General features: G+C 43.6%; 1 protein-coding gene across 2 annotated transcripts in view; it reads right to left on the reverse strand.

The window, feature by feature from the left end:
- The window catches only part of TUSC3 (tumor suppressor candidate 3), a 563,832-nt gene that overhangs the window by 94,763 nt on the left and 448,160 nt on the right, over window positions 1–20,909 (reverse strand). For both annotated transcript variants that reach the window (XM_063920865.1, XM_063920866.1), the window contains exon 6: window positions 9,441–9,530. In XM_063920865.1, coding sequence (XP_063776935.1) covers window positions 9,441–9,530 — 90 coding nt within the window. The remainder of the gene's footprint in view (window positions 1–9,440; window positions 9,531–20,909) is intronic.

Here is a 20,909-nt window from a genome sequence, read left to right on the forward strand (position 1 = left end):
CAACCATATAAAAAGGGTCCTTGGACTACATGCATTCATTCTTTGAGGAAGCCCCTGTGGGAGGAGCGAAACGCGTCAGAAGCATAACTGTTGGACCCCTGCTGGAGTTAGACCCGTAGTATTTACCGGCCGCAGCATTCATCTGCCGGTTTGTTTATTCTTGAGTGGAGAGGAGCCATTCACCGGTGCCCGCAAACGGCACGTAGGGGTGGAGACCTGTGGAGCATTCAGACCGAGCAGGACAGGCTACAGCAGGCGCCAGTGCAGGTGCCGTTTTTCCCCGCAGCCAGAAGCCATCGTGGCGGACGTCGGGATGTACTCCTGCTGATACCACTTGCTCATACCTCACGTAAGATTCCGGTTGAAAACGGCTCTCATTCAGTTCACTGATCTGTGTTGGATTATTACATTCAAATGAACTTTGATACAAAGTGACTGTTTATTGGAAACATTTATTGTACGGGTTCTACCAGCAGTTACACTTGATCCATTTATGTGACTTTCTAAATTAAGTCATTTAGCTATAGAGCTAGTTTTTACACTTCTGTGCACAGAATATGCTTAAGTCCACCTCCTTTTATTGGAAAGTATATATACTTGTCATCTTAGATGTTTAAACTACTAAGACCGGTCTCGTTTTATGATTTGTGATTACTCATATATTATTAAATATTTTTAATTTATTAGGAGTCTGTCTTTTTGTCAGCCATATCATATAAATTTATAATATAGCGCAAAAGTTTCTAAAAATTGGAGTTTTGTGGTTAATTGCACTTGGGTGGTCCAGTGCAATTTGATTGACCTGCTAACCCCAGGTCATTAACTTCTTGCAGCTGATTGTTATAATATCCAAAAAGATTTTTGATAGCATTTGACATTAGCGCCTGATATAAAAAGTTTTTATTGTCTAAAGACATGTAGAATACGTAAGTGTCCTGTAAATGCACAGCGCTGAAGATGCAGGAGGCTTTACAGAGGAGGCATTGCCCAGCAGTCCCAGATCAGTGCAGCTGTGTGTAATGGCGCCCAAACACTGACAGTGAGTGAGGCAGAGAGAGATGCAGCTCCAGGGTGGGAACATTAGCAGTAAATGGCGCCCTGGGGCTGGGGGAGGGGCTACAGGTCAGAGCCAGATCCCCTTGCTGGACTTAACCACCGGGTACTGCGGGCCTTATGGAAACGGATTAATGCTACAATCCGACCTGTACCCTTGACCTTGTGATCTAGTGGGGTCCCTGCACGGCCACAGTGTCCACGCCAGCGCACGGTCTTCCTCCCATAGACCGTGCTGGATCGCGGTTTGCAGTGAGTCCCGCCTGGGGGACCCTCTAACCTCATCCTTGAGGCGGCCACGCGATCCTGGAGAGCAGCAGTGGTGTGTGTGTGCCCTATGTAAGAACCGGAGCCCTCCGCTGTAGATACCCAGCAACCAGGGCGCAGGAGTGTACAGTGCCGCTGGGAGGTGAGGGAGCCGCAGCACGATGTGCCAGAATGACACATAGCACTTTTAAGTGCCTATGTTGCGGCTCTTGAAGTCTTCTTTCTTCAAATGAAAGCTCTTTTCAGGGCTGCCCAGTGCAGCCCTCCCTGTTTTCATCCCGCACTGCAGGCACGAACTTACAAACTGAGCTCCTGTGCACGGAGTCGGGGTTATAGAAGAGACGGTGCTGTGCATCTTGGGAACAGTCAACACTTTTACCTGTTGGTGCCTCGGATCAAGATCCAACTCTGCACCCTGATGTTATTCCTGTGGAACACCAGTGTACCCCGCTGCAGAAAAATCATTTGTATTGCCAAAATCTGCTGTCCCTTTAATATTGGAAACTTAATATGCAAGTACTGCAGCAAAGTTTACATTTCAAATAATTAGTAGTCATAGCTTATAATGAAACACAAAAATCGTAATTTATTTTATCAGCAAACATTGTAATAAACTGCAAATACATGACATTGGGGCTTATGAAAGAACTAAACTCATTTTTTCCCATCTGAAATGACTAACGGCCATTTAACAATTAGTTTCATTTGTTTTAATCTTGTATGAAATAATAAGATCTTAAGTAATAAAACATCTGTAAAACATGATAAGTGAAAACCATACGTCAAATTTAATTATGGGCATAGAAATAGGCTTATCAGAAATTGATTTTTTTCCAAACTCTGCAAAGCGCTGTTTTATAGTTTTTCTTCAGATGTCAAAATTTTAACAATCATCATTGACAGCGTTTTGCCAACAGCAGATCTAAAATGTAAATGAACAATGAATATGAAAGGACATGGATCATTCTAACAGTAAAAATATCAGGGGAAGAAAAAACAACTTACACTACAAAATGAAACTTTTAGAGAGATGAAGGGCCACATTTATAGCGTCCAGGTTTTGTGATGTCATTGCTTTTGCGCACTTTATGTCATTGCTATTGAGCATTTTGTGATGTCATGATTTTTTATTAGGATGGTGTAACTATGACTTTGGGGAAGAGTGAGGACAAGTGGAGGAGAATCCCATGGCAACCAATCAGCTTATAGCTATCATTTGTCTACTTCACTCTATTAAATTCTAGTTACTGTATGAGCTCAACATACCTGAGGCAGGTGGAAAAAAAAAAATCCCAGATGACTAATTGAACAGCCCCCGGGGGATCAATTAGCCAGCGGTAATCTACCGTGGCTAACTGAATTTCCCCATTAGATTTGCAGGGGTAGATTTACTGAAGTTTCAAAAACGGACAAGTTATGGTGTTGCCTATAGCGACCAATCAAATTCTGTCTATAATTTTCTAGAATGAAATAGAGAATGATAGCTGCAATCTGATTAGTTGCTATGGGCAACACCACCACTTTTCATTTTTTAGAAGCTTTAGTAAATCTACCCCACAGGCTCTTTGGCCCCCATCATACCTCCCAACATTCAGTTACTAGAGATTGGGACAAAATAAGCACTGCCCCAAACCCCCACCCAATCCCCCAAAACACTGCCACTATCCAACCAGATAAGTTCACATTTGTATTGAGATTCCAACCCTTTGAGGTCCATGAATGGGGACTGTCCTGTGAAAATCAGGACAGTTGTGAGGTATGCACCAAGGAAATTGCAATGAGGGTGATTTTTAGTATCTAATAATGCCCTTATTTATCAATGAGTGATAACTTTCACTGTTAGTTATAAACAGCACCAGCCAATCAGCTCCTAACTGCCATGTTACAGGCTGTGCTTGAAAAAAGACAGGTGCGGATTGGCTGGTGAAATGTATCACTCACAGTGAAATGTATCACTCATTGATAAATAAGGGCATAAATATCAGTAATTTAAAACAGAACGTGACTTTCTGAGTTATAGATCAGTATTATTGCCTATTTTGCTTTTATAATATGTTAAAAATAATGAAGTTATTTTCTTTCTTAGTTGAAAGATATTTACAGTACGGTAGTACTCATTGCAAGCCTTAGCCCTAAGCAAGCCCTAGACTCCTGCTCTTCCAGGGTGCAACACTATATCACACTTACTTTTTTTCTTTTAACTTGCTTTTTTAACTGTTTAACTCTAGTATTATGATTTCAGAAATTAAATTGGTTCAAATGGTATGTAATGGCATGAGAGAAAATAACTTTCTGGGGCACTTTTAACAAAGTTTTAAAACTTAACTTTTAATGAAATTGGACTGACAAGACAAGTACACAAAACATGAAAATATATATTATAAAGTACCATATATGTCACATGCACTAACGGTATAGAGAGTAATGTTCAGTGTAATGGGACATTAAAGTATGTAAAAATTAAGAAATGAAGACACACCACCCATTTGTACATGTTTTACATTTCTCTTTACATTGAATTTCTGTGTATCCTAAGAAATTTGTCTACATACCGTTATTGCATATATGACATGTATTTGTGTTTTGTGTACTTGTCTTGTGAGACCAATTTAATGTACAGTTAAGTTTTAAAACGCTAGGGGGGTATTCAATTAGGGCCTTTTTATTTACCTAGGCGAAAAAACAGCACTTTTTCGCTATTTTTGGGGGGCGAATGTGGATTAGCATTAATAGAAAAGCTGTTTTTCACCTAAGCAAGAAGTTCATCAGGATTTCTATTTAGTTTATCATATACAGTATGTGAATGCAGAATATTGTATTCATTCAATATACTGGTACCTATGGTTACCACTTTCTGGTGGAACCAGTGCACCAACCTATCCCTGTACAGTAATTTGTGTAATTGTCTAAATGGAACAAAGTTATAGTCCCCTTTCCACTGTCTACTCCTTAGGCGTTATCGTTAAGTCAATAAGTTAAAATGAAAAGTAGCAATACAGATATGTCCTTTCTCACTGCAACCACGACTATTTGCAGGTGTGACTAGTTTGCCACGATTAGAGTACCCACGAAAGGGCACGTGCGAATAGTTGTACCAGCTATCCATAGCAAATGCATTGTTTGATTGCGGCTGTGACTAATTACACCTGATCGCAGGTAGATGCTGCCACGATGTGTGCATGATGTGCAAAGCCCTATCTGTACATTGTATATATGAATTTTAGCTACTTCTTTGCAAACCGAATATCACATTGGAACAAATGATGGTATTCAAAATATAGGGGCAGGTGTACTAAGCCTTGGAGAGCAATAAAGTGGAGTGAGATAAAGTGTCAACCAATCAGCTCCTATTATTTTACAAACAAAGCCAGGTACACGGTGGTTAGGAGCTGATTGGCTGGTACTTGTAGTTTTTGAACAAAATGGTTGTTTACAATTATTCTTTAGTTTAATAAATTATGTTGCAACATACAGTACTGCCCTTTATATCCTATATAACTTCTTTTAATTTTATGTTTAATTTATTTATTTTTTGCCAAAAATAGTATTGTGTGATGAACCACTGGTAATCAAATCTTCTTTACTTCCGTTGCAAGAATTCCAAAACCAAAATAACTGTTAAACATCATTTAATAATCACCATGCTCTCTGTTATCAGAGTAACTCTCACATAGTATATAATATCAAGGCGGCGGTGTCTGTATAACACTGAAGTCTTGTTTTAAACAAAGATATATCATGGGAAATTTACAATTAATAATAGTAAGTCATATTTTCATATCTAATTAGATGTTCTGACACCATTCTGCAAGCAATAAATTACATTTAATGAACCCAAGATAAAGAATATCACGACAATCCAAACCATTGCAGTGAAAATCAATTACTTAGAATAAAGTGATCTGCTTTTACTGTGGTTGTAGATATTCCCAACAGATTCTTATATCTTTTGGCAGTGATCACATATAGGAAACCTTAAAACAAGGACTGTCATTTATAAATGTACCATGGTGAGAGAAAGGCTGGTATTCAATTAGTGATTGAATGATAACACATGAGATCCGGGATAAATGCTGCTTATCGGTGATTATTCAGCACCCGAAGCATAATTCCCAATAAGTGGCGGATATAAGGCTAATTGAATAGCCCCCAGAAAATTGAAATTACCACAGCTAACTGAGTACTGCCTAAAGTGTTAAAAGCATACTTACCTACTTTGCTGCCTCCTCCTCCAGGAGGAGGCAGCGTTGTAGGTGAATGGGGGCGTGGCTGGCAGCAGGACGGGTGGTTCGGGGGCGTGGCCGGCAGCAGGATGGGCGGTCCGGGGGCGTTGCATCAGGGTCGCGTCATCGTGACTCAGCCCCCTGCTGTGCTGTGCCGAGAAACGAGGCGCTGCATAGCGGGGGGCGGAGCTACGATGATGCGATTCAGCGCGAATCGCGTCATCGGACCCCCTCGGCCCGCCTACTTGTTCACTGCTACGGGCGGCCGAGGGGGAAAGCGGGAGGCTTGCCCACCTTTCCGGGGGGCCGGGAGGGTCACCCGGTTTTCGGGAGCCTCCCGGCCATTCCGGGAGGGTAGGCAAGTATGGTTAAAAGCAACCAAAATGCTTAATTTCAGTACAAAAGATACACAATTTTAATTGTAAACATTCTGCAACCTACTAAAACCAAAATCAACCCAAGAGACTGGCATTATTCCATCATGACTTTCAGACTGGACCCTGAGAACAGAACTCATGGTTGTGCATTTCCTGGGAAACACTTAAGGACAAGGGATATTGGCCCTCATTACGAGTTGTTCGCTAGCTGCCGTTGTTCGCTGCGTAGCGTTCATCTATAAAAAATGGCAAAACTGTGCATGCGTATGCACCGCAATGCGCACACTTAGTACGGGTACAAACAGCATTGTGGTTTTGCACAGGTTCTAGCGTCACTATCAGTCGCACTGGCGAACGTAGGGAGATTGACAGGAAGTGGGAGTTTCTGGGTGGCAACTGACTGTTTTCTGGGAGTGTTTGGAAAAAAACAGGGCGTTTGCTGGGTGGGTATCTGACGTCAATACAGTGTCATTCGTCGCAGCAATCATCGCACAGAATAAGTAACTACAGGGCTGGTCTTGTTCTGCACAAAATGTGTTTTCAGCCGCACTGCTGCACAGGCATTCGCACTCTTGCTATGCTAAAATACACTCCCCCGTGGGCGACGACTATGCGTTTGCATAATGCATAATGTTTGCATGCGTCTGCTAAAAGTAGCTAGCGAGCGATCAACTCGGAATGAAGAAAGTCAGCTACAAGTGGCTTGTTTTAATTGTTTGGAAGAGGTGGCTGGTACACTGTGGTGTACATAGTAAGTGTTTTGTCTTAGTTATTCATGAGGTGTGAAAGGGGCAGAGCTACAGTTTAATATCATGTTCTTTATAAGCTGTTTTGCCTTAATTTTTCATAAAAAGGCAAAATTAATGTGTTTAAAATTGCATGCTCAATGTGAGATCTGACATGTAAATGTGCAATACTGTCGCCAACAAATAGAATAAATGTTACTTTTTGAAGGGGTGAAGCTAAACTTCTGCATGCTGGGCAAAGACTCATCCTGTCCCACACCACTAAATACCCTAGTCGCCCTCAATCTAAATGACCACATATAAATAGACAGCATCAGTGACCTCTACATACTACAGACAGCATTAGTGACAGCCATATACTACAGACAGCATTAGTGACCACCATATAATACAGCCAGCATTAGTGACCACCATATACTATAGACAGCATTAGTGACTGACATATACTACCGACAGCATTATTGACCACCATATACTACAAACTGCATTAGTGACCATCATATATTACAGACAATAGTGGCTTCTATATACTACATCAATGACAGCCATATACTACAGACAGCATTATTGCCTCTATATATTACAGACCACAATGTTGACTGTAATAAACTACAGATAGCATTAGCCACCATCATATAGTACAGACATCAATAGTGACCGTCATATATTTCAGATAGCATTAGTAACTGCCATATATTACAGGCAGCATTAATGACCATCATATACTGCAGACAACATTAGCAACAGCCATATGCTACAGACAGGATCAGTGCCCACAAACATTATATACAGCATTAGTGACTGCCATATACTACAGACAGCATCAGTTACCACCATATACTACTGACAGCATTGGTGCCCCCATATACTACAGGGAGCATTAGTGCCCCCATATTCTACAGAAAGCATTAGTGACCCCATATACTAGACAGCATCAGTGACCACCATATACAACAGAAAGCATTAGTGCCCCATATACTCAGACAGCATTAGTGACCATCACATTCTACAGACAGCATTAGCAAAAGCCATATACAGTACTACAAACAGCCTTAGTGACTGCTAGATACTAAAGACAGCATTAGCAGCAGCCATATACTACAGACAGTATTAAACTCTAAATGACATCCCTCAGTTTCATACAAAAAATGTTGGCACTATAAATAGAATGATAATATTGTATATCTCTGTGATCTGCTTCCAAAGCCATCTGTCAGAGGCAGCAAGCATGCACATTCTGAAAGAAAAAGTAACTATTGTGTGAGCTAATTCTCAGTACATTTCTTTAGCGTAAAGCATGGTATAAATAAATAATTAATTTGATTTATCACACAGTGATGCACACTGGCACCAATGTTACACTGCACATCCAGTAAATCTATGAGACATGTTTCTGACAGGAATAATCATTGTTTTGATGCCAGGAAGGACAGGATAAATTAATAATTCACTTTCGATGCTCAAAAGAGGAAATTATTTTACAGTGTGCTTCAGGGGACGGTGCATAGAGATGCATAATGTTGACAGTAGAGAACCAGGGGAGTGAAGAGAGTGAATATATTAGGCCCAAAACTTTTCTAATTATAGGGTGACATGACAGAATCCCCATCTTGGCTATCACAAACACTTTTCGGACCATAAGACGCACCGGACCATAAGACGCACCTAGTTTTTAGAGTAGGAAAACTGGAAAAAAAAATATTCTGACCTCTAAGAGATATTTCTGGGATTTCTCAGACTCAAGAATACAGTGCAGCCTTCTGTCAGAGCCAGAATACACAGACACACACACACACACACACACACACACACACACACACACACACACACACACTGACAGTACCAGTGGTTCCCTGCGTCTCCTGAGAAGGGAGGAGGTAGGGAGGAGGTGGGGGGGAGCGGGGGAGTCACATGACGCCGGCTCTGCTGCTGAGATGTGGCCGCTCTGCGCTCTGCTGATGACGGCACAGCAGCAGCAGCAGCATCCAGGACCCGCCGCTACCCGCCGGCCGCCGCTACCCGACAGGAGGGAGGAGGTATGAGGGAGCGGGGGAGTTACATGACGCTCTGCTGATGATGGCGCAGCAGTAGCATCCAGGACCCGCCGCTACCCGCCAGCCTCCGCTACCCGCCGGCCGCCGCCACTACCCGCTACCCGCAAACGTCTTATTCGCTCCATAAGACGCACATACTTTTCCCCCCACATTTTTGGGGAGAAAAAGTGCGTCTTATGGTCCGAAAAATACGGTAACTAGTTAGATTACACAATATACAGTATTACCTGTATGTTAAACAAAATGTTTATTTTGCAAAAATTCAATTATCTACTGTATTTGAAACTAAACCATTTGAGTGTAGCTGCATATTTCATACAGCACAGACATTGTAACCAACACAGAATTGGGAAACGGAGATCTGGATGTGGCGCTCTGGGGGTGTTTTCATGTTACAATGGGCGTGGCCTCATTGGTTATACTTACACCCAACACTTCTGCAGTGCTATACCCCCCCCCCCCCTCCCCCCTACTATGGAAATGGTATTTGCATTTAAACTTATATAAACTGCACTTACTTCAATCATTACTACAAGCAGATTTTTTTTATAGGGTTACTGTATGTAAGAAAGCTTAAACATGTATATAACAAACTTACTGATCCATACCTAGTATAAAAGAAACTAAGATACACAATACAGCAGCATAGCAGCATAGCACAGATCAACAGCTTTACAAAGTGATAATTACTAGAAATCACTAATAAGTACATATACCCACCACTTGGCCATTCTGGGGATTTTTATGAGCATACGGGGGTCCACGTATATGATTCCACATTTGTCCCGATGTCATAGCAAACACGACACACTAAAATGAATAGAAATACATGGTAATTAATGTGATTTACTATACTAGAAATCAACTTAGTGTAGTATCAGGTAGAGTCAAATAATGCAGTGATATCATCTATTTTAGTAGCCCCGATGATTATATGGATTTGTGACACTTGATAACACAATCATAAACTTATCAATAATCAGTGTAAATTGGTATCATAATTAGAATTCAAAATTTTAAATTATTGAAACTAAACAAATAGTAAATAGGTACAAACCAAACTTTCATATACTTTAATGACCTCTAGGGTGTATATTTACTAAAGCTTTACTAAAGCTTCTAAAGATGAAAAGTGGAGATGTTGCCCATAGCAACCAATCACATTTTGTCTATCATTTCTCTATTACACCCTAGAAAATGATAGACAGAATCTGATTGGTTGCTATGGGCAACATCACCACATTTTAGTTTTAGAAGCTTTAGTAAATATACCCTTAGGTCTGACATTTAAAACAAATATAGGGCAAGATGTAATGACGCCCACGTTCGGTGGCCATACGGGATGCCGATCGAACTCTGACTTTTCTTTTAAAGGGGCAATCACTTACAGTACAAGGCATGGTTTTGCCGAAATCGGGTGTCATTATATTCGGCCCATAGAGACCAGAAACAAACATACAAAAGTGAGAGGTCAGCAGTACATGCCTTTATGCAGTGAGAAAGAGGGATTGGACCAGTAATATGTAGACAAAACTGGGGTCTAACACTTCTTTTATTCCCATGTTTTGGAACCATGTTTATCCTGTACAACATACATCCTGTTTATCCTGCATAACATATAGTACATGCATTTGGATGATCATTTGCTGGGGAGCGGTGTAGGGGGAAAACATGTGAATCTCTTTTCTTTTATACATTTTTCATTACCTGTTTAGTCACCTTAAATTTCTCAGTTTATATATGTAATAAGTTATTTGGATGTCTTGGATTTATTTTTAGCAATTTATTTTTTTCCTGGGGGAATGAAGAGATTGATGGAGAATTATATTGCCTGGGAAAAATGATGGTGTTTGGTTCTTCATTTTAGATCGTTGTGCTATTACACACATTACTGCTTCTTCCTATAGGGTTTGTGATGTGGACCATGTATTAATAACATGTTATTGTTCTTTTTCCTTAATGTTCACATTCTTGCTGACACATAAACACGTAAATAAAATAACGCACATCATAAACTTTCCCTGACTAAATTACCCTAGTGCGCTGCCATTTCAGTTTTATGCACTGTGTGCAAACTAATCAGCTATTCAAGTACTATTAAATCATATGACAAACATAGCTGGTGTTGTAGCATTCCATGCCTCACAGCGACCAGGGGATTTACTCAGCTCAATGCCTAATTCAATTTAGCACATGTTGAAACAAAACAACCAACCAGAGTCACCTTTAATCTGGCTATGGCTACAACTTGAATGCAATAAAATGATTTCTAAAGCAACTTCAAGCATTGAGCCTAGTTTTCAGAATTTTTACAGACAATTACAAAGCATTAAATAATTAGGAAATTGGATTGATGCTGCAGTTTCTCAAATATATTTTGATTTCTTTAATGAATTCAAGTGTAACAGTTATGAAAGGCTGTATGCACTTATGGTAACAAAAATAAATAAAATATATATACAGTGTAAAGTATATGGATAAATCCACTAGATTCATGATTAGAATTACTACCTATGGATTGGTATGTATCGTTTTAAATGGTTCCCATTTGGTAATCACCTGTTTATTTTTGTGTGTTCTTTTGCCTTATTGTCAATGATATGACAATATGTGTTATTATATTTATGATTTTGTAGATATGCCATTCACGAAAATGTCATCATCCTGTCAGACTTTTTGAGCATTCGGGATGTCACAATACTGACGGCTACATCCCGCACCCATGTAAATCCCATCATTCGGCATGGCGACTAGCAGGGACTATTCCCATTCGTGGGTGTCCACGACACCCATAGAGTGGGAATAGAGCCACTGAGCCCACAAGGGGCATCACTGCGCTTGCCACCCCCCGCATTCTCCTGTTGGGACCTCGCGGTCGGTATGCTGACCACCGGAATCCCCAGCGCTGGTAAAGAATACCCAACCCAAGCATTCTATATGAACCTGTAATGTGAATGTTTATTCGTCTTCTATTGGTGTGTATCTGTTTAATTTAATTGTATGAAGTAAGCTGTATATTTATACCCCTTCTCCTAACAGTATGTTTTATCGCTACCACTCAGATTTAGCCTCTGATGAAGTACATGTGACGAAACATGTAGGATTGTGAATACTACATCCACACCACTAACAGGAAAAGCATGGATGTGTAGCTTTTTATGTGATTATATTGTTTTTATTGTGAAAAAAAACACATGAATTTTATAAGACATTTTATTGTAGAAAAAAATAAGATTTTACTTACCGGTAAATCTATTTCTCGTAGTCCGTAGTGGATGCTTGGGACTCCGTAAGGACCATGGGGAATAGACGGGCTCCGCAGGAGACAGGGCACTTTAAGAAAGAATTTGGATACTGGTGTGCACTGGCTCCTACTTCTATGTCCCTCCTCCAGACCTCAGTTAGAGAAACTGTGCCCGGAAGAGCTGACAGTACAAGGAAAGGATTTTGGAATCCAGGGCAAGACTCATACCAGTCACACCAATCACACCGTATAACTTGTGATAAACTTACCCAGTTAACAGTATGAACAACAATGGAGCATCAGATCAACCCTGATGCAACCACAACATAACCCTTATTTAAGCAATAACTATATACAAGTATTGCAGAAGAAGTCCGCACTTGGGACGGGCGCCCAGCATCCACTACGGACTACGAGAAATAGATTTAACAGTAAGTAAAATCTTATTTTCTCTAACGTCCTAGTGGATGCTGGGGACTCCGTAAGGACCATGGGGATTATACCAAAGCTCCCAAACAGGCGGGAGAGTGCGGATGACTCTGCAGCACCGAATGAGCAAACACAAGGTCCTGACCAAGTAGCTGCTCGGCAAAGCTGTAATGCCGAGACCCCTCGGGCAGCCGCCCAAGAAGAACCCACCTACCTTGTGGAGTGGGCTTTTACTGATTTTGGAAACGGCAATCCAGCCGCAGAATGAGCCTGCTGAATCGTGTTACAGATCCAGCGAGCAATAGTTTGCTTTGAAGCAGGAGCACCCAGCTTGTTGGATGCATACAGGATAAACAGCGACTCAGTTTTCCTGACTCTAGCCGTTCTGGCTACACAAACCTTCAAAGCCCTGACCACATCCAGCAACTCGGAATCCTCCAAGTCCCTAGTAGCCACAGGCACCACAATAGGTTGGTTCATATGAAAAGATGACACCACTTTTGGCAGAAATTGTGGACGGTTCCGCAATTCTGCCCTGTCCATATGGAAAACCAGATAGGGGCTTTTATGTGACAAAGCTGCTAATTCTGACACACGCCTAGCTGAAGCCAAGGCTAATAGCATGACCACCTTCCATGTAAGAAATTTTAACTCCACGGTTTTGAGTGGCTCAAACCAGTGTGACTTCAGGATACTCAACACCACGTTAAGATCCCAAGGTGCCACTGGAGGCACAAAAGGGGGCTGAATATGCAGCACTCCCTTTACAACGTCTGAACTTCAGGAAGAGAAGCCAGTTCTTTTTGAAAGAAAATGGATAGGACCGAAATCTGGACCTTAATGGAGCCCAATTTCAGGCCCAAAGCCACTCCCGACTGTAGGAAGTGAAGGAAACGGCCCAGCTGGAATTCCTCCGTAGGGGCATTCCTGGCCTCACACCAAGCAACATATTTTCGCCATATACGGTGATAATGTTGAGCCGTTACATCCTTCCTAGCCTCTATCAGCGTAGGAATGACCTCATCTGGAATGCCTTTTTCTGCTAGGATCCGGCGTTCAACCGCCATGCCGTCAAACGCAGCCGCGGTAAGTCTTGGAACAGACAGGGCCCCTGTTGCACAAGTCCTGTCTTAGAGGCAGAGGCCACGGGTCCTCTGTGAGCATTTCTTGCAGATCTGGATACCAAGTCCTTCTTGGCCAATCCGGAACAAAGAGTATTGTTCTCACTCCTCTTTTCTTATGATTCTCAGCACCTTGGGTATGAGAGGAAGAGGAGGAAATACATAGACCGACGGGAACACCCACGGTGTCACCAGTGCGTCCACAGCTATCGCCTGAGGGTCTCTTGACCTGGCGCAATATCTCTGCAGCTTTTTGTTGAGGCGGGATGCCATCATGTCCACCTGTGGCAGTTCCCACCGACTTGCAATCTGCATGAAGACTTCTTGATGAAGTCCCCACTCTCCCAGGTGGAGGTCGTGCCTGCTGAGGAAGTCTGCTTCCCAGTTGTCCACTCCAGGAATGAACACTGCTGACAGTGCGCTTACCTGATTCTCCGCCCAGCGAAGAATTCTGGTGGCTTCTACCATCGCCACCCTGCTCCTTGTGCCGCCTTGACGGTTTACATGAGCCACTGCGGTGATATTGTCTGACTGAATCAGAACCGGTTGGTCGCGAAGCAGGGTCTCCGCTTGACTTAGGGCGTTGTATATGGCCCTTAGTTCCAGGATATTGATGTGAAGGCAAGTCTCCTGCCTTGACCACAGCCCTTGGAAATTTCTTCCCTGTGTGACTGCCCCTCACCCTCGGAGGCTTGCATCCGTGGTCACCAGGACCCAGTCCTGAATGCCGAATCTGCGACCTTCGAGAAGGTGAGCACTCTGCAGCCACCACAGGAGAGACACCCTGGCCCTGGGGGATAGGGTGATTAACCGATGCATCTGAAGATGTGATCCGGACCACTGGTCCAGTAAGTCCCACTGGAAGGTCCTCGTATGGAACCTGCCGAAGGGAATGGCCTCGTATGATGCCACCCTCCTTCCCAGGTCTCGAGTGCAGTGATGCACTGACACCTGTTTTGGTTTTAATAGATTCCTGACCAGTGTCACGAGCTCCAGAGCTCTCTCTATCGGGAGATAAACCCTTTTCTGGTGTGTGCCTAGGATCATGCCTAGGAGAGGCAGATGAGCTGTAAGAACCAACTGCGACTTTGGAATATATAGAATCCAGCCGTGTTGCCGTTACACTTCCAGAGAAAGTGATACGCTGTTCAGCAACTGCTCTCTTGATCTCGCTTTTATGAGGAGATCATCCAAGTACGTGATAATAGTGACACCTTGCTTCCGCAGGAGCACCATCATTTCCGCCATTACCTTGGTGAATATTCTCAAGGCCGTGGAGAGACCAAACGGCAACGTCTGAAATTGGTAATGACAATCCCGTACCGCAATTCTGAGGTACGCCTGATGAGGTGGATAAATGGGGACATCAAGGTATGCATCCTTTATGTCCAGAGTCACCATAAAATCTCCCCCTTTCAGGCTTGCAATAACCGCCCTGAGCGATTCCATCTTGAACTTGAACCTTTTCAGGTATATGTTCAGGGATTTTAAATTCAATATGGGTCTGACCGAACCGTCTGGTTTTGGGACTACAACATGGTCGAATAATAACCCCTTCCTTGTTGAAGGAGGGGAACCTTGACCACCACCTGTTGAAGATACAATTTGTGAATTGCAGTTAACACTGTTTCCCTCTCGTGGGGGGAAGCCGGCAGAGCCGTCGGTGAGGGGGCATCTTCTCAAAGTCCAGCTTGTATCCCTGAAACACAATATCTATTGCCCAGGGATCTAACAGGGAGTGAACCCACTTGTGGCTGAACTTACGAAGGCGTGCCCTCACGGGCCTAGCTCCGCCTGTGGAGCCCCAGCGACATGCGGTGGATTTTTGTAGAGGCCGGGGAGGACTTCTGTTCCTGAGAACTAGCTGTGTTGTGCAGCTTCTTTCCTCTGCCCCCGCCTCTGGCAAGAAAGGACGCACCTCGGACTTTCTTGTTTCTTTATTCGAAAGGCTGCATTTGATAATGTCGTGCTTTCCTAGGCTGTGCAGGAATATAAGGCAAAATATCAGAATTACCAGCTATAGCTGTGGAGACAAGGTCCGAGAACCCTTCTCCACACAATCCTCAGCCTTCCATATGCCTCTTAAGTCGGCATCATCTGTCCATTGCATATTCTACAGGACACGTCAAGCAGAAATCGACATAGCTTTGACTCTAGGACCCAGTATACTCATGTCTCTTTGGGCATGTTTTATATATACATATCTCTTAAGACAGCATCTTTAATATATATATCTATATATCTATATACATATATATATCTATATGCATACTAGGGTCTCAATCTCTGCTGATAAGGTTCCTGTCCACGCTGCCACAGCGCTATAAACCCATGCCGACACAATCGCCGGTCTGAGTAGTGTACCAGAATGTGCACGCTATCTGCAGGATCCCTGAGAATAGCTGTTACGTCAGGGCTACCTTTTGGGCAAACGTGACACCCTAGGGGAAGAGTCCCATCATAACCTGGCCCTAGTGGGGAAAGGATACTGCCTGAGAATTCTTTGTGGGAAACGGCAGTCTCTTGTCTGGAGATTCCCGCTCTTTTTCATCATGAGAGGAGGGAAATTTACCTCAGCTTTCTTCCCCTTAAACATGTGTACCCTTGTGTCAGGGACAGATGAGTCATCAGTGATATGCAAATCATCTTTTATTACAATAATCATATATTGAATACTTTTCTGCCATTTTGGCTGTAACTTTGCATTATCGTAGTCGACACTGGAGTCAGACTCCGTGTCGATATCAGTGTCTATTATTTTGGATAGTGAGCATTGAGAGACTCTAAAGGTCTCTGCGACATAGGGACAGACATGGGTAGATTTCCTGTCTGTTCTCTAATCTTTTGTGCAATAAATTCACCTTAGCACTTAATTACACATATCCAAACAGGTGTCGGCGTTGTCGACGGAGACACCCTCTCACACACATATTTGCTCCATCTCCTCCTTAGGGGAGCCTTTTACCTCAGACATGTCGACACACACGTACCGACACACCACACACTCAGGGAATGCTCATCTGAAGACAATTCCCCCATAAGGCCCTTTGGAGAGACAGAGAGAGAGTATGCCAGCACACACCCCAGCGCTATTAACCCAGGAATAACACAGTAACTTAAAGTTAACCCAGTAGCTGCTGTTTATATTGATTTTTGCCCCCCCTCTCTTTTCACCCTCTTCTACCGTATAACTGCAGGGGAGAGACTGGGGAGCTTCCTCTCAGCGGTGCTGTGGAGAAAAAACATGGCGCTGGCGAGTGCTGAGGAAGAAGCCCCGCCCCCTCGACGGCGGGCTTCTGTCCCGCTTTCATGTACAATTTTGGCGGGGGCTCATACATATATACAGTGCCCAACTGTATATTATGCAAACTTTTGCCAAAGAGGTCTCTAATTGCTGCCCAGGGCACCCCCCTCCCTGCGCCCTGCACCCTTACAGTGACCGGAGTAGGTGGGTGTAGTGTGGGAGCAATGGCGCAATGGAGTCTTCTGCCGCCGATTTCGAAGTTTTCTTGCTTCTTTCACCCGGTTTCTGTCTTCCGGCTCTGCGAGGGGGACGGCAGCGCGGCTCCGGGATCGGACGACAAAGGGTGAGATCCTGTGTACGATCCCTCTGGAGCTAATGGTGTCCAGTAGCCTAAGAAGCAGGACCTATCTTCAGAGAGTAGGGCTGCTTCTCTCCCCTCAGTCCCACGATGCAGGGAGTCTGTTGCCAGCAGAGCTCCCTGAAAATAAAAAACCTAACAAAATACTTTCTTATAGCAAGCTCAGAAGAGCTCACTAAGTAGCACCCAGCTCGTCCGGGCACAGATTCAAACTGAGGTCTGGAGGAGAGACATAGAGGGAGGAGCCAGAGCACGCCAGTATCCAAATTCTTTCTTAAAGTGCCCTGTCTCCTGCGGAGCCTGTCTATTCCCCATGGTCCTTACGGAGTCCCCAGCATCCACTAGGACGTTAGAGAAAAAGGCATTTTTTTCTGTGTGGCAGAGTACTGAGAATTAGGGCAATTCAAGACTTAGTAGGTTAGATAATTACATTACATAAAGTAGCATAAACTTTTAAATATTAAAAAAATTTTAAGAAAACGTATAAAATACATCTTCAACAGAATAAGTTTTAAAGGGGTCCTCTACTCACATAATGGTAATAAATTATTTATTATTTAGGTGCTCTCTCCTTCTCTTTCCTTGTCTTCTATCACATCGCCCACCTACGCGCTCTTGTATAATGCTTCTTGCTCTTTGCTTCTTGTCCTAGACTAGACTTTATTCCTGCTCTGTGCCTTCCTATTATATTTTATGTCTAATTCCTTGGTATTATTGCATTTAAGTTTCTTGAATGTTATACATTTTGCCATTGCTTATACTGTATTATGTTTGTTGGACCTTTATGTTTTACATAGTATTCTCTATTTCCTTGATGTACGGTGCTACACAATTTTGTGGCAATTAGGCCACCCTGCCAGATCCTGACCACTTCCCCAGTGTAGTGGATGGGGGCTTGAAGATGCACTTTCCTGCAAATCACGTCATAATGCCCCCTCCCATCATTGCCTGATATCATGACTCAAACCTGCTCTTGTCCCTTGGTCCTACAGTATGAGCGCACATCACTTAGGTCCCTGCACAAAAACACACACATACAGTAGGTCTGCAGAGCCACAATTTCTCTGCAGCTCCCATACCTCCCTTATGGGTATAGACACCATTATGTGGATCAGAATTACAGATGTAATCTCCTGCTAATAACAAAAAAAAAAACAAGAGCATGCAGGGGTCATAAACACATTGGGCGTTAAGGGGAAGGGGATAAAGGATTAATAAGGGAGATTACTAATTGGTTACACAATATTTACCCATTTGTCCAGTATACAAGTTTCTAAATATTTCCCATATGTTTATAATTGAGAGTCATGCAAATAATTCTCTATGACTATTAAATGAAAGGCATTTGATATGCCGGCTGCTGGGATCCCGGCGCCGGGATCCCGACAGCCGGCATACAGACAACTATTCTCCCTCCGGGGGTGTCCAAGACACCCCTTGGAGGAAGAATAAATAGCGTGGTGCGCATAGCGCGCTACTGTGCCTGCAGAGAGCCCGCAAGGGGCTCTTTTGCACTCACCCCGCTGCCGGCATGGCGGCGGTCGGATCCTGGCGCCTGTATGCTGGGCATCGGGATCCTGAGCGCTGACATAACATAGTAGACCCTTATTAAACATGTTAGGAGCATAAGATATACGTGGCATATGTTTAAGGAACCTCACATGCATTTTCTTAGACTTCTTTTCTTTCTTTGACTAAATAGGTTTGTACAGTACAGATGTAGCAGGTGTGATATTGTTTTCAGGTAATTTGGTTATTCTGACACTTGAAGGAAACACACTGCATTGTGTCAATCGTTTCCTAAAGCTCCGTAACTAAATTGTTTGCAACAAAACAGCGTTTTTGGCTGACTAATTAATACTATTATTAATCATTTTGCCACAAAATGTTTCAATTTTATTGCTGCATATCGCAACAATAAAATAATAAGAATTTACTTACCGATAATTCTATTTCTCGTAGTCCGTAGTGGATGCTGGGAACTCCGTAAGGACCATAGGGAATAGCGGCTCCGCAGGAGACTGGGCACAAAAGTAAAGCTTTAGGACTACCTGGTGTGCACTGGCTCCTCCCCCTATGACCCTCCTCCAAGCCTCAGTTAGGATACTGTGCCCGGACGAGCGTACACAATAAGGAAGGATTTTGAATCCCGGGTAAGACTCATACCAGCCACACCAATCACACCGTACAACCTGTGATCTGAACCCAGTTAACAGCATGATAACAGAGGAGCCTCTGAAAAGATGGCTCACAACAATAATAACCCGATTTTTGTAACAATAACTATGTACAAGTATTGCAGACAATCCGCACTTGGGATGGGCGCCCAGCATCCACTACGGACTACGAGAAATACAATTATCGGTAAGTAAATTCTTATTTTCTCTGACGTCCTAGTGGATGCTGGGAACTCCGTAAGGACCATGGGGATTATACCAAAGCTCCCAAACGGGCGGGAGAGTGCGGATGACTCTGCAGCACCGAATGAGAGAACTCCAGGTCCTCCTCAGCCAGGGTATCAAATTTGTAGAATTTAGCAAACGTGTTTGCCCCTGACCAAGTAGCTGCTCGGCAAAGTTGTAAAGCCGAGACCCCTCGGGCAGCCGCCCAAGATGAGCCCACCTTCCTTGTGGAATGGGCTTTTACAGATTTTGGCTGTGGCAGGCCTGCCACAGAATGTGCAAGCTGAATTGTACTACAAATCCAACGAGCAATAGTCTGCTTAGAAGCAGGAGCACCCAGCTTGTTGGGTGCATACAGGATAAACAGCGAGTCAGATTTTCTGACTCCAGCCGTCCTGGAAACATATATTTTCAGGGCCCTGACTACGTCCAGCAACTTGGAGTCCACCAAGTCCCTAGTAGCCGCAGGTACCACAATAGGCTGGTTCAAGTGAAACGCTGAAACCACCTTAGGGAGAAATTGAGGACGAGTCCTCAATTCTGCCCTGTCCGTATGAAAAATTAGGTAAGGGCTTTTATAGGATAAAGCCGCCAATTCTGAGACACGCCTGGCTGAAGCCAGGGCCAACAGCATTACCACTTTCCATGTGAGACATTTTAAGTCCACAGTGGTGAGTGGTTCAAACCAATGTGATTTTAGGAACCCCAAAACTACATTGAGATCCCAAGGTGCCACTGGAGGCACAAAAGGAGGCTGTATATGCAGTACCCCCTTGACAAACGTCTGAACTTCAGGAACTGAAGCCAGTTCTTTCTGGAAGAAAATCGACAGGGCCGAAATTTGAACCTTAATGGACCCTAATTTTAGGCCCATAGACAGTCCTGTTTGCAGGAAATGCAGGAAACGACCCAGTTGAAATTCCTCTGTAGGGGCCTTCCTGGCCTCGCACCACGCAACATATTTACGCCAAATACGGTGATAATGCTGTACGGTTACATCCTTCCTGGCTTTGATCAGGGTAGGGATGACTTCATCCGGAATGCCTTTTTCCTTCAGGATCCGGCGTTCAACCGCCATGCCGTCAAACGCAGCCGCGGTAAGTCTTGGAACAGACAGGGTCCCTGCTGGAGCAGGTCCCTTCTTATAGGTAGAGGCCACGGGTCCTCTGTGAGCATCTCTTGAAGTTCCGGGTACCAAGTCCTTCTTGGCCAATCCGGAGCCACGAGTATAGTCCTTACTCCTCTCCTTCTTATGATTCTCAGTACCTTGGGAATGAGAGGCAGAGGAGGGAACACATACACTGACTGGTACACCCACGGTGTTACCAGAGCGTCCACAGCTATTGCCTGAGGGTCCCTTGACCTGGCGCAATACCTGTCTAGTTTTTTGT

Source organism: Pseudophryne corroboree, chromosome 1 (assembly GCF_028390025.1).
Source record: "Pseudophryne corroboree isolate aPseCor3 chromosome 1, aPseCor3.hap2, whole genome shotgun sequence".
Taxonomy (NCBI): domain Eukaryota; kingdom Metazoa; phylum Chordata; class Amphibia; order Anura; family Myobatrachidae; genus Pseudophryne; species Pseudophryne corroboree.